The sequence below is a fragment of the Mugil cephalus genome, chromosome 13 (assembly GCF_022458985.1).
Source record: "Mugil cephalus isolate CIBA_MC_2020 chromosome 13, CIBA_Mcephalus_1.1, whole genome shotgun sequence".
NCBI classification, from domain to species: Eukaryota; Metazoa; Chordata; class Actinopteri; order Mugiliformes; family Mugilidae; genus Mugil; species Mugil cephalus.
The window spans coordinates 23,297,544-23,321,540 of NC_061782.1; the positions used below are offsets into that span (position 1 = coordinate 23,297,544).

Genomic DNA, 23,997 nt, shown 5'->3' on the forward strand with positions numbered 1-23,997 from the left:
CTAGAAACTAGCCTCAAAACAGGTCAGCTCCCATAGACCTCCATGTTAAAATGTCCAACAGCAGAAATGAAACATTTCATCAGTCATATTAACCCCTCTTTATTCAAGGTTTCACATGTTAAACGGCCGATTGTGCTTATGTAGCTGTGCTCTACTGTAGTGATTCCAGTGCGGGTAAGAAAAGTTCATACGGTTGCAGTACCAGTAGGGATGTTGAGTGAGTGTGTGCAGATGTGTTGGGGGTGTGTGGAGCGTCGGGGGATGTAAGACAGGAAGCGCCTGAGGGGGCGGCATTAACATTTGACCCTGGGCTGGGAAAAAGGGCTGAGGTGGTGCTTCTTGTGGGTAAGGCGGCCGATGTGGTGGTTGCTGGTACAAGGGTGACGGATGTAATGTAGGCTGTGACCACTGTTGCCACGGTAACCCCAAGTGCTGCCACTGAAACGGTGGCCAGGGCGGCGGATGGTTGATTAGTCCTCTTCCTTCTGCTTCTTCTCTCTTTGTGTTTTCCGCAAAGCACTCCCGGATGGTGTATGACGTTTCCTCGTCCTGTGTCTGAGGCAACACCTGCAGGTGAAGGGTGGAGACGACCCTAGGACGGAAGGGCAGCACAGAGAGAGGGGTGGAGTGAGGGGTGAACGAGGCTGGCAAGGAGGACGACTTGACAAGCGGAGCTCTTCGAATCTTCCTTTTTCCCTCATCCTGGCTCAATACTGTCTCCTGCGTCTCGTCGCCATCTTGTCCTCCAGATTTGGGCTGTCCACATTCAGGGGTCTGCCTCTCTGCTTCAGGCTGCTCAGGTGTGTCTGCTAAAGCATCACCAGAGCCGCCGCTGCTGCTGCTGCTGGAGCTAGACTCTGGTTCAGACTCACAGTCTATCTCTGGTCCAGAGTCTTCGGCTGAAGAGCTTGACTCACCATTGCCCCCCCATCGAGGCACGGAGTTGTAGCAGGCAGCGCAGCGAGACAGGCTGGGGACGTCAGGGCTTGATCTGGGCTGGACACAAAGGGAGGTAGAGACAGTCAGACAGGTAAACAGTCATCTCATGAATCATCCACATGTCTCTCTTGTTTTATTTAGCAAACAGTTGCTTATTTCCAGCGGCTGTCAGGCTACATCCAACACCTATAGAGGAACAGTGTCTCCTTTTGTCCACCAATCAGAATCAGAATTACTACTTATGAGCTGATGAAGGCCACAAGCAGTAGTAGCACTGCAGAGTTGCAGTTTAGTTCAATAACCGACAATTACAGACTGGAGGTGTGAATGTGACCAAAAAACTAGATAAGATCCACAAGCCTTGATAAAGCTACTGATATAACCCCAAAATAAAACGAAACCATTGAAACTTAGTGTAATAATAATAATAATAATAATAATAATAATAATAATAATAATAATAATAATAATGCATTGGTTTTATGTATTGCTTTTCCATTTTTAGATGCTCAAAGCGCTTACAATTATATGCGTTATTCATATGCTCACACAGTCACACCCTGGTGGTGGTAAACTACCTTAGTAGTCACAGCTGCCCTGGGGCAGGCTGACGGAAACGTGGCTGCCAATTTGCATCATACACCAGGAAGCACATGCCTGGGAGCAAGGTGGGTTAAGTGTCTTGCCCAAGGACACAACGGACAGACAGAGGGACAGGGCAGAACTGCCAACCTTTCGGTTATTGGACCTTCTGAGTTACTGCCGCCCTAATGTAATGTCACAACGTCACTCTGACTGTGGGCATTAGTCATACTGTTGGATAACTGTCCGGAAACGTAAACGTAGTTAAGGAGAAAAACAAGAGGAGGATTGAAAAAACGAGACAGTGGTAAGTATAACCCTGTTACATTATGGACCTACTTATACAACAACGACTTCTGCCTCCAAACGAGAACATTAAATTGATGTTGAACTTTCAGTTTTTCAGTACCAATGTGTTTCCCTACAGATTTATCAGTTCTGGATTCATTTCACTGCTGCTTCTGCAAGCTAGGAAACCTCTTACATTCTGCAGTATCTCAAGTATTTTACCTGATCAGTTTGCCGTGTCCAGGGCCGTTGCTAGCGGACAGGCAAACTAGGCAATTACCTAGGGCCCTGAGCTGGAAGGGGGCCCACATGGACGGCTGATACTAGTCCATATCAATGACAAATATGGAATCCCTATAGAAGCTGCAACAACAATGCGTTGGGCACCCCCTCTAATGGAGCCCTCTTGAAGCAGCTGCTTGCTAGTGACTAGAGGGGCTGACATTCAGTTGGACGCTGCAATGACGACATGTTGGGAGTCTACATGATGTTGCCCCACCTACTCCAGCAAAATGAAGGGAACCTGACTTTCAGGACATGCATAAATAGGACGAAGGATGAAAAACAGACAGTGGTAAGTCTGAATGTGTGTTATATTAAAAATAGTTAATGACACCGTCCTACAGTCCCACCAAGCATCAGACAAGTTCAGTGTTCAATGAACAACAGCTAACACTAGTTAGACTGTGAACCAGCTTGAAACTTTAAACTCTTGAGATGAGATGACTCTTGTTTGAGAGGTGTATTCTAAAATTATGATATCAGTTTTGTTGATAAATAGTTGTGTACACAAAACACTGTCAATAAGGGCGGCTCAAAGGTGCCTCTTGCCTGGGCCCCCAGACTGTCTTGAAACAGCCCTGGCTGTGTCATTTTTATTTACAAATTACATTTCTTTAACAGAGCAACCACAAAATAAAAAAATAAAAAAATACCTTTGACGTTTTTGGACTGTGTGCATCTTGGTTCTCGGTGGATCTATCAGAGTATGACAGAAGATGTCCAGACGCATCTAGACAGACAAAACAATATAAATTAAAATAATGGAGTGACAGAAGCGATTAGAGAAGCAAACATGTCCACACAAACTCACAGTCACTTCTGGATCCTTCACTCATTTCTCCAGCTGTTTAGTTTTGTCCACTGCTCATCCTCCAAGGACCTTAAACGCCATCGAGGAAGATTTAATCCTTCAGGTTATCTGGACTAATGTGGTTTATGTGACAGTATTTTGTCCAGAGCCATTTGAAAGGCTCAACAGTTGTTTTAGTATGTTGTTATAATAGATTACAGCAAAACTATTTTCTCTGAATGTAACAGAATTCACAGATTAATCCGAAGACATTGTGATTACATTTACATTCTTATCATTTAAAACACTGTTATTTAACTTCTTTCTTCTTCTCTTGAATTCCCAGCTTCCCACATTAGAGGATTTGCTTCTTTTCTGTTCTAAAGCTTAATCAGAAATGTTTAGGGAAATACTTGTAACATTCGTAATATTTTCTATACAACATTTGATTTCTCACGGGATTTAACGGAGTAAAAATCTGCTCACCCACTCTTCCTCCTCCTTCCCGTTCAGGTTCAGAATGCAGCTATGGGTATCTGACTCTGCATTTGTTCCCGTAAACGTTCGGCAACACCCAGGCAAAACAAAGGTACAAGTCGGAACACACCCTCTGCAAACATACCACAGGATCATCCTCCAGGCCCCTGGACAAACTACCACCAACTAAAAAAAAGAAAAAGAAAACAGCCTATCGGCTGCTTGGAATGACTGCATTCATAACCTCCATTGTGTTAAGGACCATAAAAGACTCACACTTAGTATGCAATAAATATTCACTTCAAATATTTCTTTATTTAGACAATGAAAGGCTGACCCGATACAACCACGAACGTCACTTTGTGCAGAGACACTTAAGGCATGAAAATCTGCAGGTTTGGCCATAATGAACAGCAAAATATAAAAATTATAATCACTTTTTCAAAGTCTGACACCATTCTCTGTATGCCCTGTAAGTCTGTATGCTAAAGAGCAGCTATGGTTAGCTCAGCAAAAACACCAGAACCGGGGGGAAACATCAAAATCAGGCTACCAGCACCTCCAAAACTGTATAACTAACAACTTATATGCTTTTTATTCCCCCCAAGACAAAGGCAAACCCCAGTCACAGATTATTTGACGGACAGACACATGAGCGCTGTCAGTCTTCTAACTTGAAGGAAAGCACGTAACAGTTTCCCCAAGATGAACTTTTAAGCTGCTGTTGAGACTACATGAAAATGAAGGATGTTAAAATCACAATCTCATTTAAAAGCTGTGGAAAAACTTAAGTCTTCTTCCACCTCAGATTCATTTTAGTTTTGTTTAAAAATATAAATAAATTTAAAAAAAAAAGGCTTATTGTCAGATTGGGAATACGAACAAACGTGAAACACAGAAACCTTAAAATAACCATGCCGTTGCACATAAATCAGGAACAGGAAGTGAAGCCCACAAGTGTGGGAAATTCAAACTGTCTGCAGCTCTCGATAAGAAAACATTTCCTCACAGTAATTTCGTGAAAGTCAAGAAAAATGTGTTCATAGATAAGAAAACACTGGTTAAGTTTGGTAGAAGTAATACAAGGATGAGTGAAGGAAGGCTTGTATGTTACGTACTGTTACAATTAAAGCTGCCGCAGCTCCACAATGGCCTTTAAATAAGAGTCACAATCATCATTATCCAAAAAGGACTATTTCAATAGAATCCATTAAAAAAAATAATAATTAAAAAAAAATGCTAAAACTAGTGTCGGTGCAACATCTACAAACTGTGTGTGTAGGGAGGAGAACTGTAAGGTTATTGGTGGAACTGTTTTGATTCACTATTCAGCATTTAGAATTTAATTTAAAAATAATAACTTTTCAGGAAGCTGTGTCAGGACAACTAATCAGCAGGTTGCTAAAGCTAAAGAAAGCGTAGCATAGCATCAGTGGCTGAAGCTGAGTGTAGGGAGGGGACCTTCATTTTGGGATGCGTTTATAGTTTACAGTAAATGAGAAAAACAGGATCCTGCCAACTCATCAGCTCTAGTCGTAAAAGTCCGTGTCAGTCGCTGTGGACCTTTTGTTTGCTTTGAGTTCAGGTGAGACCTTCCGGCTGTGTTTAAATAGTAAAGTGTGTCACTACATTACAGTGTGAAGACTTCACACGGGATTTGGAAACCGGATTCCACAAAATCTGAGCTCAGTTTGCAGATGTCAGTCAGCTTAAGTGTTTTCAGTCATCCACATCAGATGGAAGATGTCTCACCACACAAACTGATGTTAAGGACCCTATAATGTGTCCAACTGCTTTTTGTTGTAATTTTTTAAGATCTGTCCTTAATCTGATCACTTTAAGTTCCTGTGTTCACACCTGGCATTAAAAGCAAAATCAAAAATGTGGAGGAAGTCTGGGATACATTTGATCTCATTCCTTTAGTAGTGCTGGGTCAAATTAAAGACCAATTACTCTACGGGGGTGCTCTTTTGAAGGCAGAGTCCTGTGTCATTCATTCAGAAAAAAAAAACACATGAACACAACCATTATTAATTGATCATCTGAAAAGGAAAAAGCACTATAAGTGATGTCTGTTCATAGTAATGAACAGAGAGAAGAGAGGGACTTTTAAAATATTTTGTCCTTGTAGCTATTAACTAAATAAAAAATGAAACTGAATAGAAATGTACATTTTATATTTCTGTCATTACAAATACGGTTAACTGCTGATGTAAAAGGAGATCAAGTGGAGTCGTTATAGTCGTCTGACCACTGCTTCAAACACACAACAGATCAATCAATAAATAATAACTTCACAGTTCACAGCTTTCAACAAGACCGAATTTACCACTTGTTCCAAAATAAGTGTCATCTCATGACAGTCATGACACACAAACAACAAATGGCTGTGTTTCTGGCGCAAAGGTAGGTAGAGATCCATTACAGACAGCAGCTGTTAGAAAGCTGTATGTGCCCCAAATATTGTCGGTGTCTTTGTACATACAGAGCACACAACTGGGATCAGCTCATGAGTGCTGACGTGGAGACGCACTTTCATGTCAGGAGTGAACACAGGTACTTAAAGCTGGCCACTTGTGATCTGGATGCCTGAGAACTTCAGACTGTTTTTTGTCATGTGGCAGCTCTGAAAAAGGTTCTCAGTTATCCAGGTCATGATAACCTAAAACACGTTCAAAAAGGCAACTGGACTTTATAGTTTCTTGAAGACATTTCGCTCCTCATCCAAGCAAATTCTTTATTTCTGAGAGACTGGTGGGAATTTGAGGTTTAAATAGGAAACTCTGTGGGTAAAACCCATCAGAATCTTGACTTGTTTCTTTAAGAACCAGAAACTGGTGCGAGACGAAGGTGATTCCTGTAGTCTGCAAGTTTCCTCGAGATCCTCTCATACTCCCACACTAGTTGAAAGGTGCTGGTCCCCATGTACGTAGCAATGATTGGTTCTGACGGAAACAAGTCCAGCAAGTTTCTGATGGGTTTTACCCACAGAGTTTCCTATTTAAACCTCAGCTTCCCTCTAGTCTGTCAGAACTGAAGAAGCTACTTAGATGAGTGGCGAAACGTCTTCAAGAAATTCTACAAGTCCAGTTGCCTTTTTAAAACCTCGTTCGGATGATCTCTCATCATATTCTCCAACCAGGAGAATCTCCCCACCAGGTTGGTTCATCAGCGTTCACACTCTGTCCTGGGACAAATAAACCAAGATCAGACCAGTTTCAGTGGGTGGTTTCAGTTTGCAAGAGCTCCTTGGTCTAAATTCATCGTCAGTTTGAACACGTGACCCACAGGTTGACCCGACTACCTGACAGCGTCTGTGGAAGAGAACCCGTGGGGTGAATGGGTCATATACGTCTCCTCCGCCTTGTCTTCTCTATCAGAGGGGTGCACTTTTTTATGCTCACGCTCACTACCAAAGATTTATTTCCTGATTTCATAAAATCCAATTTTCCTGCGTGTTTGCAAAAGCATCGCGTTGAGGGTGCATCAGAGTTTTGTCTCAATTGCATTGTGAACACCAACCTTATACATTCTAAAAATACTGTGTCGATTACTTCCTGAATCGAAACAAAATAAAAGGTGTGAAAGCTGTGCACAACATTTCACAAATAGCCAAAGCATGTGGTTTGTACCAACACAAACAAACAAACAAAGCAAGATAACACTTGTCCAATCCGTCGATGTGACTGTCAGTATGAACATCTGTTCTCAGGGTCACCATCTTCACGAAGCTGACTAGATGTGATGGTGTTTCTACAAAGGTTCCCCACATTCACATTATGACAAAGAAGAGCTGCTCTGATGTGGACGACTGGAGAAAACTCTGAATTTAAATGTTCAGCTTACATTCACCATCAAGTATCTTTAATTCAGTCACTTCATTCGTCTGATCTGATCTTTGAGTCTTTGAAACTTGTCTTCATGTTTCCTCCTCTAGGAAAGAGCTTCCGATCAAAGTAAAGTCCTCCACCTTCCAGTTTTCTAACACTGCGCTTGATGAGTGGAATAAGCTGGATCCAGAAAGGTGGCAGCTTTAATGTATGTAATTAAGTTTGTGCAAACTTGCGCTGAGTGTGGATACTGTAACAGACTAAAACTGGCTTCAGGCCTCCTTACTGGCTCGTCAAAGCCCTGGCAGGAGGCTGGGACGGAGTTCTTCTTTGTGCCTTTCAGCCTGGAAGAAGAACACGCAAGAATCACGGCGAGTTTCCAGAGAAAGGTTTGGAGTTTTTGAGGAAAAGCGTCACGGTTTCTGGGAAAAGGTTTTGGCTTCAGACTGCAGCGAGACTGAACGTTCTGTGTATATTCCCAGCTTCAATTGAAGCATCTCATTTATCCAACAGGGATTCCCACTGTGCCACGGAGAGCTGCCTGATACAATCATCTTAGTCCAGAGTCACCATGCTCGTCCCCACCATAATCCCAGGAGGGTTATAGCATCAAATATGTTACACTCACATGTCTAAAATTAGAGTCCAGCTTAGGACTGTGTCGCTGTCTTTTGTCCAGTGTATACTGTGCAACTTAAACACTTACAGTTACTTAATGAAGCCCAAGTAGTCGTGTTTGTAATAATTAGCTGACGTTCCTAGAGGGATGACATCAGTAACATTGATCTTGTGGTGTGTGTTTCTTGTTCCAGGGTTTAGATGGACGGTTTAGATGTCCCTCAGATGGACAGGTCGGTGTCTGTGTCGGTGGGCGTGGTCTTTGGGCTCGCGCTGCCTCCTCTCTCCTCGGGAATGGAGGACGAGTCGCCGTTGAGGCTGGACAGCACACCTGGAACACAACCAACGGCAGCTGTCACAGGTGAGTCGCAATATAAGGGTTCAGTACTCAGGATGTGCCAATTCAGGAGGCAAATGGTCTTTGTAAATGTGCCATAATGTGAAAATATACAAGCACCAGAAAAACTCAACTTCATAATGTTTTATGTTTTGTTTTTTTCTGAGAGAAAAGCCAGGTAGCAGCCTCAGATGAAACTGTGCCACTACATAGTTTCATACATATACTGTACTATATAGCATTCTTATGTACATACACACATAACATAGCTCATGTCCATATTTTTACACTGTCACATACTTCTCATACCCCTTTGTCCTGTATTTTTCTATCACTATATTAAATGATTATACAGTTTATATCACCATATTTTTCCATGTTGGATATATTCATACATCTTTATTTAGCCCTTTAGTGACATGTGATTCCTACTGTCTGTGTAATCATGTTCTGAATACTGAATTTCCCACTTATGTCTCTAGCTCCCTCTATCTATCGAGGATGCATCAGGAAGGAACTTGTGTGGACTCGGTGCAGAATGCATTTAGTTGAGAACCTAGGTTTGTTCTTGATAAACGGCCTGTGTCTTACGTTCAGTGTCGTAAACGGAGCTGTCTGAACATGTCCTGTTTCTGCGCTGCGTCGACCTTTGACCTCCACTCATGTACTCCTTCAATACACCTGACCTGAGGGGGAGGAGGAAGAAGAAGACTTTAAAGAACAGGAAACTTTCTCACCTCAGTTAGCATCTCACATGACACTGTAGACTTTTATGTCAAGGTGTATGCTCACTTGACACTTCATTAGGTACACTTGTGAATGCGTTCTAAAGCTTGTTACATACTCTCACGCAAGGGAAGCAGGAAATTTGTTCTCGCTCTCGAGGTGAGGAAGAACAAGAATAAAGTTTGTTTTGGCTAGCTCATTTATACTTCACAAGAAACTCAAGTGCTGAACTCGGGGGAAGTCCCCATAGGGTCCTGCCACTGCAGCATACGTCACAGGCGCTAAGCATTGTGAGAGATGCGGCAGGTGGGCGATGAGAGACCTTTTTCTTATTATTTCCAGATGTCGGCGGATCACACCATTCATTCAACATGCACCCACACACAGTATGACCTGTACCCAGAAGAGATTGGTGGTCACATGTTGAATATTAGTATTTGGGAGCTCACAGAGTGGCCGCTAGCATTTCTGCTTTTCCACATTAACCATGCCCACTTCCAATTTGTGAAAAGTGGAGAACAGGCTGTGAGAACCCCCAAACGAGGAGTTTGATGTCATTCTGCTCTCGCAGGCCGAGAAGCGAGAACAAACTTCTACTTCTGACTCTGAAGGGCTCAGTTAACTTCACAACAAACTTCTTGCTTCTTGGGGAGTATGTAACAGCCTTTATGTAACAGTCCTGCATGAAATCTTACTTAATGGTATTGAGAGCTGGTTTAAAATATCCGAGATGTTAAAAATGAAACTATGATTTCATTGAGTGGCTGTGGTTCGTAGTAGTACTGAATTGTACTGTGTTGTACCAGCACATGTAATATTGACATTTTTTGTCAAAGGGCTAAGCTAAATGACAGAAATCCAGTTTAACAGCAGCACAAACTACATCCTCCAAAATGATCAGCCAGCTGAATGACCACCACTGACGCTGTTTCAACATCAACATTAGAACAAACATGATGGAGGATTTAGTGCAGGACTGTTATATCATGGTGCATTTGTTTCCACTAGCAGACCTAATATTTTGGGTGCTGAGTATATTTTCCAGTTGAATGTTGACTTGACTTCTAGCAGGTATTTGTTTCTACATTCAGGTTATCAGGCTACTACGGTTTCTTTTTTTTATAGTTAAACTACTATTATCATTTCACTGGATCAATACAGTGATATAATTTCACATTAAATTAATCCAATTATCTGACTGTGTTGTTAGCGCTTTCACAGAGTGAATTTACTTGAAAACATTTTTCAGGATCATGTGAACTAGGAGATGTTTGTACCCTCTGAATTCTTTTCCCATGTTGCTGTGGAAGGCAATCAGTAATTCAAAAAGCATGTTAAGCCCCATAATGAGACATTAGAGTCTAAGTTGTTACTCTTTGCATTGAAGGGTTTACATTAAGTCCCATAAATATACACAGATAAAAATATACAGGCAAGGCTGGTGTAAATCCTAATAAATATGACCTTGTAACATCAAATCTTAGTCAGTAATTTGCATCTGTCCAACAGAAAGTACAGTAGTGTAGTATTTTATTAAAAGAATAAATGAACTAAAAGCAGCACGAACTGTTTTTCACACAGTTAAATGAGTTTATTCGAGTGGATTCCTTTTAAATTTGCAGCTATTCTTCATTTGTCCTTCTCTAGACAGAAACTGTGGTGGAGAGGACATTTCACACTAAACATAGAAACTAAAAAATTCCTCTTGATTTCCCAGACTATGAAGGCCTCAATTAACATAGGTAAAGGATTGGAGGATATTTTTGCACAAAAAGAAAAAAACTATGTACTGATGAGATATAATTATATTAATTAACGCCTGTTACAAAATTCATTCAAGACATGGAAAAGTTCTGAGATTGAAGATGCTGCAATGCTGCCTCCTACAGGATGTGCATTATATCAATTCAGTTTTACTTAAGTTGTACTTCTTCCCCTTTGATTCTTACACTTTTTTATTGTATCAGCTGTACTGTTTTTTTATTATCAATTCTGTTTATTTGCTCAAATATACATATCAATTGCATGTTTGCAATAAATCACTAACTCACCTGTCAAAGCTGTATGTTCCTGGATGACTGATCGACCTCTTCATCTGTGCAGAAGGAGAAAACATTCATGTCAAGTTCTTGGACATTCTGAATGTATAGTTGTTTTTTTTACTTCAGTTGAAAAAAACTCAATAAAACTACATGACATTTGTTCCTTCAAAATAATAACTTTACGTCAATGGGAAAAAATGGGTAATGTGTTAGGAATTAATGAGCATTTTCATGCCCATTAATTAGGATCTGACAACAGGCCCGAGGATTTTATCTTGATAACAAACAGCAGTGACACCATCACTGAACCACCACCAAACCAGTTACACTGGATGATACAGGAAGCAAAACTTTTCACATCTGTCACATGTGCTCAGGGTGAATCTGAATCTGAACAGGGAGCCGGTGGCAGATCTGACAATTCTGGTGTTCAGTGTTCAAAAGTTTGATTAACGTGATGCTATAAAGTGCTCCTTTAGTTTTCTTTGAAGTCGTATATTAAAATGTCCAGTGTACTAATTTCTATCTTCTAACTAATTTTGGCATTGTTTGATTTTTTCACAGCAGACAACACAGAGCAAACACAAGTCTAATTGATCAAATAAATTGAAATGTTATTAATTACACCAGCTTTGAAACCGTTTGACTGGGTTTGCCTTCAGCCTGGAGGGAACAGGGGGCTGATGGGAAGCGGAGTGTAATATAATTAGAACAGTGCTAAGGAAAGAAAAAAATGAACAAACATAACTGAGTAAGCATGAAACAAATGATTAAATAGCAGATGATGTAAAGAAGAGGAACCGCTTCGCAGATTTGAAAACACAAAGTGTTATTTCCCCTTGTTCGGTTTCTATTTCTACATGTAAAACTTTAAGGTCTCAGAGTCCTTCTTTGAATAGTAAAAAATAAAGCTCATTTTGTGTAGAGGTCAAACTTGCCGTCACACCGGTTTTAGTTCTAGCTGGGTGTGTAATATGTCAGTCTGATAAGATGTGCACCGTGTCAGATCAGGTGATTATAAAGTCAAAAAGTCATCCCAGTTGTTCATCTTTTATGAATTAGTATCAATAATAGTAAAAATAACATTGATCTATAGCACCTTATAGCACATTAATCTGGAGATTTTATAAATCAATATTGAATCCTTCAAATAAAGATTAATTTAAAATCAAAAAACCTTTTTAAACCAATTTATATTACAGGAAAGAAGGAACCAGAAAATAAATGAATGACACTGTCAGGCCCTACAGCTTTAGAGCTGGACTATTTTTATGTCTAAAATAAAGAAGGTGAAATTACCCTTTCAGGAGGTCGGAGGTCAGGGGTCAAGCTTTGGTTAGCCAGGCTCATACACTCCTCTAGAGTCTTTATGAACGTCGCACAGGTGGCACTGAGGAGGGAGGCCTACAGAGAGAGACATTAATCATCATCTGTAGCTGCACCATTTACACTAGCGGGCAGATGGTAAACTGATTTTAACAGTAAATGTAATGGTCCTCGCTTCTTTAACAGAGGCACATGACATTAATCTGCCAAACCCTGCTGGAGTATGTCTCTAACTTACAGTCTCCAACAAGTTAAGTCTGAGACCAGAGCGTGTTTCTCACCTCAGAAGTGGGCGGGGTCTCAGGGTCAGCAGTGTGCTGTGACTGGATGGTTTGGACCTGCTGGACAAGGAGGTCACAGTACAGACGGAGTTCAGACATCTTTGTCTTCAGACAGTCTGGACCTGGAAACGGAAACACGAGGAAAAATGATGAGTCCTTCAAGATGTGCCCAACTGTAACTATTACACTGAAGCTGACATTCACATCACATCAAGGGGACAAAGAATGTCTTTCTAGTGAGGTAAATTTACTTTTGATATGCAAAAATGGTCTGTGTCTGTTTTGTTTGTGCAACCTTTCAACCAGTCAGCATTTGAATTTCCTCAAAACCGAGGAAATTCATTAAACAGAGACCCAGACCCTTGAGAGATGATGGAGGTTGTTAATAATTTTATCCTGTTGAGGGCAGTAATACAACCAGTAATCTAAGAAGTTTAATGCCAACTACAACTGAAAACATCCCCATTGTATCTGAGCCATCAGAGTGAATTTACTCTAACAATATAACTCTACAGAGACTTTAGAGCAGATGCTAATGCCAGTGATAACGGAGATGCAAATGGATACTATGACAACGCTGCTTCTCGTTCATTTACAAGTTGTAAGCAAAGTGTTTCTGCACATATAGACCTATAGAACTAAACCAGATAGTTTTTTATTAACTTTCCATAAAGTGGGTGTTATCAACCTTAAGCAGAAGTTAGCATCACAGAGTTTCCATGTTCTCACTTCACTTCATTCTCACATAGACATTTGCGTTAATGGGCGCGTGATCTATGGTATCTAGTGAATAAAAACATAATAATATACCCAGCAGACAGACAAACAGACGCACTACCTCTGTGTTTGTGGCTCTCCAGTGTTCCTGCTTTAGATGACCCTAAAGCTACCAGCCACCTCTGTCTCTCTGCGGCGTTCACGGCACGCACGTAGAAATGCTGCTCGCCGGGGATTATCAACTCCAGACGGGTCACATCCGTCGGATGGACTGAAAACATAAAGTGTGAGCAGCGTATGAGTGATGTGCTTTCCTTTAGAGTGTCCTGGGGGGACATGGGAGGTGCACAGGGGTCTAACCTTTAATGTCACACACAGACATCTTGATGGAGCCTTTGCTTCCTTTGCCAACGTCGTCCTCGCTGTCATAATAGGAGATGACTCCATTCTCTAAGACGAACCAGCGCGGCTGCCAGCCTAAAAGCAAAAAAAATGCATGTTGAAAATTGAAAGACAAGAAGGCACGAAAGAAGGAGCAGCAGGGGCTGTGTAGAAATAATATTACCTATTTTTATACCCTGGTGCGTAGAAACAATGCATGGCCATAAATCTGATTTAACTCTGATTGTACCTGATAATCATCATGGTTGTAACATCTTAGAAGGTTCTAGTATATCCAAAGAACAACATGGAGCAAAGACAAGTGGACTGCTTGAGGTTTCTTGGAGATGTTTCACTGCCCCATAACATGGAAACTGTTGATTCTTGTGTAGCTAAACCTTACACAGGCTACATAACGTAGGCGGTAGGCCTATTTTAAACGTGAACTTAACCAATCATTAATTAATCATATATATCAATAGTTATCATCTTGGAGATGTTTCACTGCCCCATAACAGAAATACAGACCACACAATCCCTTCATAAACACATGGCCATGATTGTGGTGAGTTGAAGGTGAAGGCTAAACTTTGCGTGACCTCCTTACACGTCCAGAGCACATTTAATAGGATCAGCTCTTAAGCCCTGAGTGTAAAAACCATTGTCCCGACTCCTTGATACCAGAGCAACGAGTTTACAAATTACGTAAAGCTTCTATTACTTTTCAAATACTTTTTCAGTCGTGAATATCTTAATTTTGGTGTAAGTTTCATGTTTACACTCCTCTATGTGTGTCCTAAGCCTTGCCAGGTGTTTATTTATGGGTTGAAATTGATGCTTAATGACAAAGAAACCCAATGTACATGTAACAGGTTTTCGTTTAATGCTTAACAATCATCAGTGAATGAGAAATCCTGAAATTTCGAAAAATGCTTTTTATTTTTTCCACTTTGAAGATCAAGATCTGTGGCATTCAGTTTGTTGGGCTGACTTCCAGGTTAGTAGAACGCCAGAAGAAAAAAAGAATTGTTTAAAATATAATACAACATAGAATGACAATAAACCGCTATTGTCATTGCACAAGAAGAAACTAAGAGTGCTACATTTAAAACACGTGACAGATATGCAGCCAATAAAAACAAAGGGCAGACTATATAAAATCAAGAGATGATGTAAATGATGTAAAATGAGACTAAAATAGTGGAAGAGCAACACTTCAATGTGTCAGTGTGACAGCCTGCAGGCAGAAACCGTTTCTAATTCTGTTTGACTTTTGCTTCTCTATAACAGCCCTTTTGTAGAAGAGACCGACCACAGGGCGTAGAGAAATGTAACAACTAAAGTATATTTAGTATTTATTTATAGCCATGCTCTGCTGCCATTAAGGTCAAATGCCACTTCAGTCCTTGTTACTGTGGTTAGGTTCTCCCTTCTGTTGGTAGATAATGTGGTTCTGTGAACAACTTACACTCACTCATGTAACTGTTATATACTCAACTCAGTACATTACATTTATTTCCTTTTGATTAACTGTTTATTTACTTAGAGATACCATAGATATTTCTTTATTTATTTTTGCTAGCACTTGAAGTGCATTAAAATTTAAAGGTATCGGATATATATCTACTCCACTAAATTTACTCTTTTTTTTTTCAGAATTTGTCACTACTCCGTCCGAGCAATAACTACTCAAACATGTTGGACGAGACCGAGATTAAACGCTAATGTTCCTATTTGGAGTCATTGTTATTGATGCTGCTGCTGCTAAGGCTGCACGGGAGGATCATTTTTGAGTAGAAAATAATGATAATATATACAAGAATGTATTAGCAGGTTAAGTCGTCAGTGAAGACAGCAACGACACAACAATGTCATGTTGCACCTTTATCAGAGCGTTAGCTAACGGCTAATTGGATAGTTGAAAGAGTTTGACGAGCTAAGTTATGAGCTTTCTATTCAATTGTCGTCCAATTAAAAAAAGAGAGAGAGATAGCCTTACCTGTCATGTAATTCGTCCATTTGTACAAAACCCCCTCCATGGCTTCACTTTACATCGAGTAGTGCAGACAGGATGTGCTCGCTGTGGCTGTGGCTAGGCTAGGCAGGCTAGCTGAAGACAGCCGCGGTAGGTTAACGTCTTCTCTCAAATGGCGTCGAGCTAGAAGATGAGCTGCTAGGTTTCTCAGAAATGTGTGAACTATTTGTGTGGTTTGTGAAAACAGTGACGGCAGGATAAAATCCTGATGAGGATCAGTTTGTGCTGAGCTGGTTATAAACTCCACTTGTTGGCAGTCAGCTGATTGGAGAGAAATGTCAACAAACCAACTACGGAAGCCCACAGGAAACATTTAAGAAGGCGAATTTAAGCCAGAAGTATTTCCATTATAAGATATTTTCAGATGATAATTTGATATATTTAGTTTACTTTGGGTACGTTTATTTTTGTTTTTACCTTACTATACTTGTTTAAGAGTTGCAGTTCTGTTAATTAAACAACAACATTCACAACATATGGTTATTCTTCAAATGTTAACGCCAAACATCCACAACATTTCACTTCATCTATAACTGATGAAGTCACCTATTTGCTTAAAAGGTAAATGAATAAGCTGCATTTCTGCAGTGAAATTCATCACCATCCATTCTAGTGCAACATACATACTATAATAATAATAATAACAATAATAATAATAATAATAATAATCATAATAATAATAATAATAATAATAATAATAACTTATAGCTTAATTGAACATTTTAGCTAATTTGATTCTGACATGTATATTTTTTATTTCTTTTATTTTTCATACATTAAGTATAGTTTATATAGAAAGTTTGTATAGAAAAATTCCCACACAACAGTGTGAAAACATGATTCTTGTGTAGCTAAACCTTACACAAGCTACATAACGTAGGCGGTAGGTCTATTGTGAACATGAACTTAACCACTGCATTTTAAGAAATTAGTAACTGGAATCATATATATTAATAGTTATACAGGTACATATCAATAGTTATCATTTCCATTTGGCCTAAATAAATCAATACATTTGGTTAAATTCATTCAAAGTATTCACTACATATATGAGTCAAACACAAACATCCAACCGTGTGGTCTTCACGTGTAGAAGAATTAATTAGACTTTCAAAAAGTTTACAAATCCATAAAAGTTGAACTTTTATTTATATGAAGTTATTTAAAACCTCTACAACACAATGTGACAACGATGTCAGAAGTTTACAGAAGTCATTTTGATTATGAAATAGAAGACTTTCTGTCAATGCAGTAAAGGCGAGTGTTTGCTGCTGTTCACCACATTCATTTGTTCATGGGTCAAAGACGAATAGGGATTATAAAAGTGAAAAAAAAAAATCAAACTGGCTAAAAATGCTCATGAAGTTACTTTCTATCTTTATTAGAGTGTTCTGTATACCACTCAATAATAGGAATTTATTTTAAGGATGCAATGAACAATTTTTAGTGAATCATATGATTTCTCCCATGAAAAATCCTGGGTAACATAAATTGATTTGAAAATTAATTAAAATGTTTATCATTGTTGGCATTAAAAGGTCTTAAGTCACTATGTGTGACCAAGTCAAGAGGCTCAGGTTGAGGATCTTCAAGAGCAGATTCGTTGATAGATTCTGATGTGTCTTCCATTAATTGATTAATCCGTCTCAGTCTTTCCTTTTCTCAGATTTAGATTTTTGTTTGTAGTAGCGAGAAACAAAACAAATGACATATGGTTTGATCAATTACCTTGATGCCAATTGCTCCAGAAGAAATATGCCCTAGCATAAGCTATCATATTGCTTAACTAACACATCTAAGCCTTTTACAAACAAGTGTAAACATATTTCTTAATCCTTTTTAACTGATCTGCATAATCACATCATTACTAAATCACAATACCTTGCTCTCTTTTTCTCGACATACTCAGCCCTAGCTTGTGGGTCAGCGTTCTTCCTGGCAATGAAAAGTCTCTGCCTTTCTTTATTAGACAGTGGCATCTGCAAGAACAAAACTGAGCTTTAAACATCAAAAGCTATGCTCATTTTTGGGCAATAAGTTCACAATGTCTATGATAATGTCCCGTGTTACTCTCATTGAAAAAGATAACAATAAAAGTTCAAAAATACATAATACTGCTTCTTTTATTATTTAATTAATCAGTTGCTGCTATTAATAATCCAAAAAGAATAACAATACAACATGAAATCAATGTCTAAAAAGCTACAGCTACTGAATTGATTAACATGTCCAGTCTCTCTAACAGAGGACATGTCCTGGGTAACAGAATATCTTCGTTATCTAGGAAGGACATATCGTTACCCAGGGAGGACAAAAAACAAATTTTCCTTTATAATCGGGCACTAACTGGGTCTACTGTGTAAAACATTAGCTTAATCTTCAACACATCAATGTCATATTTCACATGAAATAGGTCATTTTAAAATGTAAACAAATTATAAATGTGTTATTAGCGTAATCCAGAAAGACACATCATGGTGATACATCACGTACTACTGAGCGAAAAGGTCAAAATATCAACATTTTAAGAGAGATTTACTGATCTTGTCATCTCTTTTGGGGTCCTTCAGAATCTGTTGGCTGATGCAACACCCTGTAACATGGCTGTCCAAATCCAATTATGGTCATATAGCCACTTTATGTGTGATTCACAAGAAATATTAATACTTTTATGACACTGAATCCGTAATCAATTCTAAAAAAGTAAAAAAAAAAACTAGAGAGAGGGAAATGAGACAGACCTCTATGATGGAAGCCCTTCAGAGACACGGCAATATTCAGATATGTAGTGAAAATACAGTATCTGTAGGTATTTTCTTATTTATTTGTAATTATTGCAGAGTTGGTCCTCCATACTGACATAGTGTCATGTGTCATACCCTGTCAGGGATGAAGTGGTTCAGTCCCAGGCCGTAGGTGAAGGAGTACTTCTTCCCACGACACAGAGTAGTTGATCTGAGGAAACTCAAAGGCTAAGACACAAAAACAACAACAGTGTATTGTGTAAATCTTTTGATTGCATATATTTCGTTTACCCTGTTTTGGTAAAGAAAACCGGACGTCGGGCTCAAGTCAGATGGTGTCGTCGCTCTGAATAACGGCAGTAGTTGTCGTGTAGGAACAGAGATGACAGATTCTTCCCCTGCTCCACCTGAACACAAGCAAAGACAAAGACGAGTCTTTTACATCGAAAATGAGAGGTCTTACTATCGGACATTTGTGTGAACATGGAGGACCAGACCAACTGAAGAGCTCATGAGAGAGGAATAATTGGTGAAGTTGGAGATTTTAGCGTAGCTTTAAATGGTAAATGAAACGTACATGTATTGGTCCTTGTACTGCAAACTATATCCAAAATAACACCTTTGATATAGTCAAATATTAAAAACTTGCTAAAATCAAAGCTTTAAGAAGTTTATTTTTCATTCCAAAGGATGATGGGAGATTTTTCTTACGTAACCAGCGCCAGTCAGTGCGTTTACATGCAGAATTTCATGGAGCTATGCTCAAAGTTCTTGCGTTGCTCGAACAGGACGTTAAATGGATGATAACAACAATAAAAACACGTGTAGTGTGCTCATCTGTGCGTTTTGTAGTTTGAATGTTCAAACATTGACTCACCAAAGAAAAACATTAGGATACTTATAGTTGAATTAATAAGTATTTATTAACAAACATTTCCTTCATGGACATCAGTGATAATATTGTTTGCTAGTTGTGTAGGAAACATTACACATTATGTTTCATTATTTATTCATCCCATTGATATAAAAAGGTTAGTTTATTTGTCTGGGGTAGTCTGGTTGTGTATTTGGGTACATGTGTGGGGTGACCACCTAAACTGACATAATTATGGTCATAGTCAACCTGAGTACAGTAATCACTGAACAACAAACAAAATTTGCCTATTTCATTATGTTAATTTATTTTTACTACTTGATGTTTTTTTTTAACTTATTTTATTTTATTCATTTATTTATTTATTTTTTGAATGCTACGAATGTTTTATTAACACTAATCAACATTGAAAGTTCTATGTACAACAGATGTAAGAAAAGTATTGATAAAGTTTTGAGGGAAAGACAGGAGGAAGAGATGGAAAAGAATTTAAAGTTTTGAGGGAAAGACAGGAGGAAGAGATGGAAAAGTATTTAAAGTTTTGAGGAAAAAACAGGAGGAAGAGATGGAAAAGAATTTAAAGTTATGAGGGAAAGACAGGAAGAAGAGATGGAAAAGTATTTAAAGTTTTGAGGAAAAGACAGGAGGAAAATGTAGAGGATAGGATCAGGTATCAATACATTAGAGGGAAAGTAGACAGGACGTCTCCGGGAGGTTTGTAGATGAAGTGAAAGAGGACTTAAAGGTAGTAGAGACAGGGATAGAGGATAGAGCAAGATAGAGGAAGATTACCAGTGGTGACTCCAGAAGGCAGGTTTCACTTGAGGACACACATCGACTTTTTGCAGGCTTTCCACACTCGTGAGAAGAATCTGCTAAATTTAGATTCCCTTGGAGGTGGACTGGTTGGTAAATACAGATGGATTTTCAGATACTTCAAAACTGCATCGTCAAAAGATGAATCCAGTGACAGTGCAGCTACCAGCAGTGATTCTGAAGACCCAAATTCTCCACAAAGGTCTTTCACCATGACTTTGGTGAGTCTTTTTATGTCGATGCCATTCACTCCGAGAGCAATGTCAGTGGAGCTGATCTCACTCAACACTTTGCCTGTTAGTCGATCAATTATTCGGGTGATCGTGTCTTTCTTTATGGCCCTCTTGTTTCTCTTGAAGTATTTAATTATTATTCTCATGATCAGACAAGTCATCAAGTCATCGGCCATGCTCTCAGTCACAGATGAAGAACCAGCTGACCCTGCTGCAGGTTCATGTCTTGACTCTACAGGTAATTGTCCCATTCTGAAACCAAATGAGTCGCCAGTAAAAGCTGGTGGAGGCGAAACATTTATTTCAGATGAGATCAGTTCTTGCGAGTCAATGTAAAACCTGACAGTCTTGGATATTAATTCAGGATGTTCTGAATCATCTGCACGTGACTTAAGTCTTGAATCATGAGACGTTTGTGCCTGCTCATTGTTGGATCTAAAGGAGCCTGCTTGGGACAGCACTGTTGCCATAAGGTTTTCTATTTGTGCCATCGCACCAGACACTTCCTCAGCGTGGGCTGTTGGTTGTGTCCTCTCCCTCTCCTTCCAGAGTAGCACCTGCTGCAGGAACTTTTCCATTGAGGCCTCTGTCATGGCATACACGACTTCAGGAGAAAAGTGACACTCATTGTCATCACTATTTCTCCTGAACTTAGAGAGGACACAATCAAAAACTTTCTTTCCCACTGGAACTTGAGGGGTTTGACATGTGGGACCAACCATCAGTTGTCTGTATATTTTATCAGTGAGCTCCTTTGAAAACTTTTTAATTTCCCGGCTGTACATATTTTCCTGTGTGCTGCCCACTTTTTGCACAGGTTCGGGTGACTGATTTAATTTTTCCAACATATTGTCAATGTCGGGTTTGACGCTCTCAAAATCAAGAGATGGCACGTTCTTTACTACACTCCTCTGTGACAGTGTGGAAGGAGAAGGTACAGACTCTGGAGAAACTGGAACACTTCCTGGCAAAAGACATTCAGGCTGGTCTTTGTCGGTGTGTTCAGAAGTTTCCAGACTCAAAATGAAATCAGGGTCTGTTTTCTGATAGGCGGCCGTCAGCTCTGCCATCATCTTCTCAAACTGTCTTCTGACGAACTTAGAAAACTGCTGTGTTTTTGTCTGCTGGTTGACATCAGCACTGTTTCCTAAGAGAGAAGCCAGTGAGCTGAAGAAGTCCTTCAGCTTATTCACCAGGAGCACCCTATTAAAATGAGGTGTCGGTGAAGTGCTACTCTCACCAGAATTGCAGCAATGCAGTTCATCACATATGGAAGTGACAATTTGTGACGCTGCTGCTCGAGCCTCCAGAAAGGTATTAATGGGGGGCAGACCATCCTCTGCCTCTTCTGCCAAGTCTGGTGACTCGCTGCAAATTCTTATGAGAATTTCACTCACAGTTTTTCTCACTGAGGGGACAGCGACTAGAGATTGTACCTCTGCAGAGTCGCACCCCTCTGGGGCTGATAGAAAATGTTTCTTTGGTGAAGAAGCCGAACTTGTCTTCGATGATGACAGCGACGTTTCTGGCCGCTGACATACTCCAAGACACTGATGTCTCAGTCTGGCTACCAGTCTTTTCAGACATGTGGTAGCGTGAAACACCATTTGATTTAAACGGCCAATACTTGACATGGAGCCGCTGACATAAACTGCAGGCTCTGAGGATTCAGCAGAGCTGTTGATAGCCAGAGAAAGAACGCACTTTACCTTCTGGGAAATCTCACTCTCAACCAGAGCTGTCAGCTCTTTAGCATCCTCACTTTTAATCTGTGAGACGTTGAGGGCGATAGCAAAGCTGGTGGAGAAGGAGTCTCCCAAGGTTGCACTAAAGTTTTCCAAATCTTCTGGTACTGTACCAGTGTGCTGTTGCCGAATCACGGGAAGGATGATTCTCAGCACTTGTGAAGAAATACTTTGAACAATGTCCGTAAGCATGTCTGCTAGTGCAGCTTGTGTGTCTGAGTCACAAGTGTCTGCAGCAAGCATGCTCCACTGTGCTGGAGAGATTGTTTCAAAATGTGTCGTTACAATGGGCAGAAGGTCCTCTGGCGTAATAATCACCGGGCTGTCCACCTGGACTTTGGAAATCTCCACTGAAGACATTTCTATCTTTGTTTTTTTGCCTAGGGGTTAAGTGTAAAACTTGGTAAACAGTTAATTTGCACTATCTCTAGATACTTATGTGGCCTGGATAGTAGATACTTGCTTCCGTGTGGTCTGGGTACTGGATTCTGACGTGGTCTGGATACTGTATTCTGACGTGGTCTGGATACTGGATACTTGCTTATGTGTCTGGAAATCAGGAACTAAAAGAACTAAAAGACCAGATCAGTTTGAATATATAGAAAATCCACAATGACGTCATGCGAAAAGATCAAAGCCACAAAGAGTGGCTTTGATGTCACAGAGGTCTTCACTCGTTTACGCATGCGCACTCAAACGCTCCGCTGGGGCCACAAACATGGCGGACACATTGTTTTGACAAATATGAATCTGATACAGAAAAAAACAAAGCAGTCGCTTAATGAGACGAATCAGCGACGGCCAACAATCAATTAAGACAATGTCACTAGAGAATGGATTTTATTTGTTTATTTGCAGACTTTTATTGTGGAGTGATTATCAACATTCAATTCCTAAAGCAAGATGTGAAGGTTTGATAAGATTTCAAACTTCATTATGCCGTTTTCACGGCAATAAAAAAGACGGGAAAAAAACAAGATAAGAGGAGACACAAGTTTATTGAGTTAAGATATAGTTGTGTTAATTTTTCTGCTTACTGATGCACAGTGTTCGGACTTCCGGGATCAATAACTCCAACTCTATTAAATGTTTGCTCTCGTGGTAAAAATGTGAGCAATGAGCTACCAGCCAGTTTTCATCAAAACGAGCCGGTTTCTGGCTGGACAAACAACATTAGTCTGGTCTCCCTGCGCACTCCTCTGTCAGCTGGATGCAGAGGGACCGTCTACAAAGTCGCAAAAAGCAGCTAGAGAAATATTGTATAACTAATATCCATTGTAGCATGACAAAGATTACCACAGACATCCAGAAGTTCAATAAGCATGCTTATACAGCACCACGCCTCATCAATCAGATCTGCTCGGGAGAGTATCCGGCGCTTCTGGTACCGACAGAGGGACTCACCAAGGTAAGAGAAGCGCACGGACAGGAATGGATCGTGGTAAATTTCCAAATTTGTTCGGTCCATTTTTTGTCAGGTAATTGAAGTGTTGGTAGCGGCCGCTCTCAACTAATTTGCTAGTGTAATGATAGTTATTTACGGAGATGTTTTTTTCTTTATGCAATGAAACACTAACACTGAATTTACTTTAAACATCAAACGCTATGCTCATTTTTGGGCAATAAGTTCACAATGTCTATGATAATGTCCCGTGTTACTCTCATTGAAAAAGATAACAATAAAAGTTCAAAATACATAATACTGCTTCTTTTATTATTTAATTAATCAGTTGCTGCTATTAATAATCCAAAAAGAATAACAATACAACATGAAATCAATGTCTAAAAAGCTACAGCTACTGAATTGATTAACATGTCCAGTCTCTCTAACAGAGGACATGTCCTGGGTAACAGAATATCTTTGTTATCTAGGAAGGACATATTGTTACCCAGGGAGGACAAAACAACTATTTTTCCTTCATAATCGGGCACTA

General features: G+C 39.8%; 2 protein-coding genes across 2 annotated transcripts; both read right to left on the reverse strand.

The window, feature by feature from the left end:
• Positions 1 to 83: 83 nt before the first annotated feature.
• Positions 84 to 3,534, reverse strand: LOC125019275 (WW domain-binding protein 11-like). The gene is made up of 4 exons (XM_047603949.1): positions 3,368 to 3,534; positions 2,903 to 2,971; positions 2,745 to 2,821; positions 84 to 996 (listed from the first exon to the last, which is right to left on the reverse strand). Exons 2-4 carry the CDS (start codon positions 2,925 to 2,927, stop codon positions 112 to 114), a joined length of 987 nt encoding a protein of 328 aa, XP_047459905.1. The 5' UTR covers positions 2,928 to 2,971; positions 3,368 to 3,534; the 3' UTR covers positions 84 to 111.
• A 119-nt stretch (positions 3,535 to 3,653) lies between these two features.
• On the reverse strand, positions 3,654 to 15,916 carry plekha3 (pleckstrin homology domain containing, family A (phosphoinositide binding specific) member 3). The gene is made up of 8 exons (XM_047603950.1): positions 15,616 to 15,916; positions 13,596 to 13,712; positions 13,357 to 13,506; positions 12,519 to 12,640; positions 12,211 to 12,315; positions 10,921 to 10,964; positions 8,735 to 8,829; positions 3,654 to 8,137 (listed from the first exon to the last, which is right to left on the reverse strand). Exons 1-8 carry the CDS (start codon positions 15,653 to 15,655, stop codon positions 8,028 to 8,030), a joined length of 783 nt encoding a protein of 260 aa, XP_047459906.1. The 5' UTR covers positions 15,656 to 15,916; the 3' UTR covers positions 3,654 to 8,027.
• Positions 15,917 to 23,997: the final 8,081 nt, after the last annotated feature.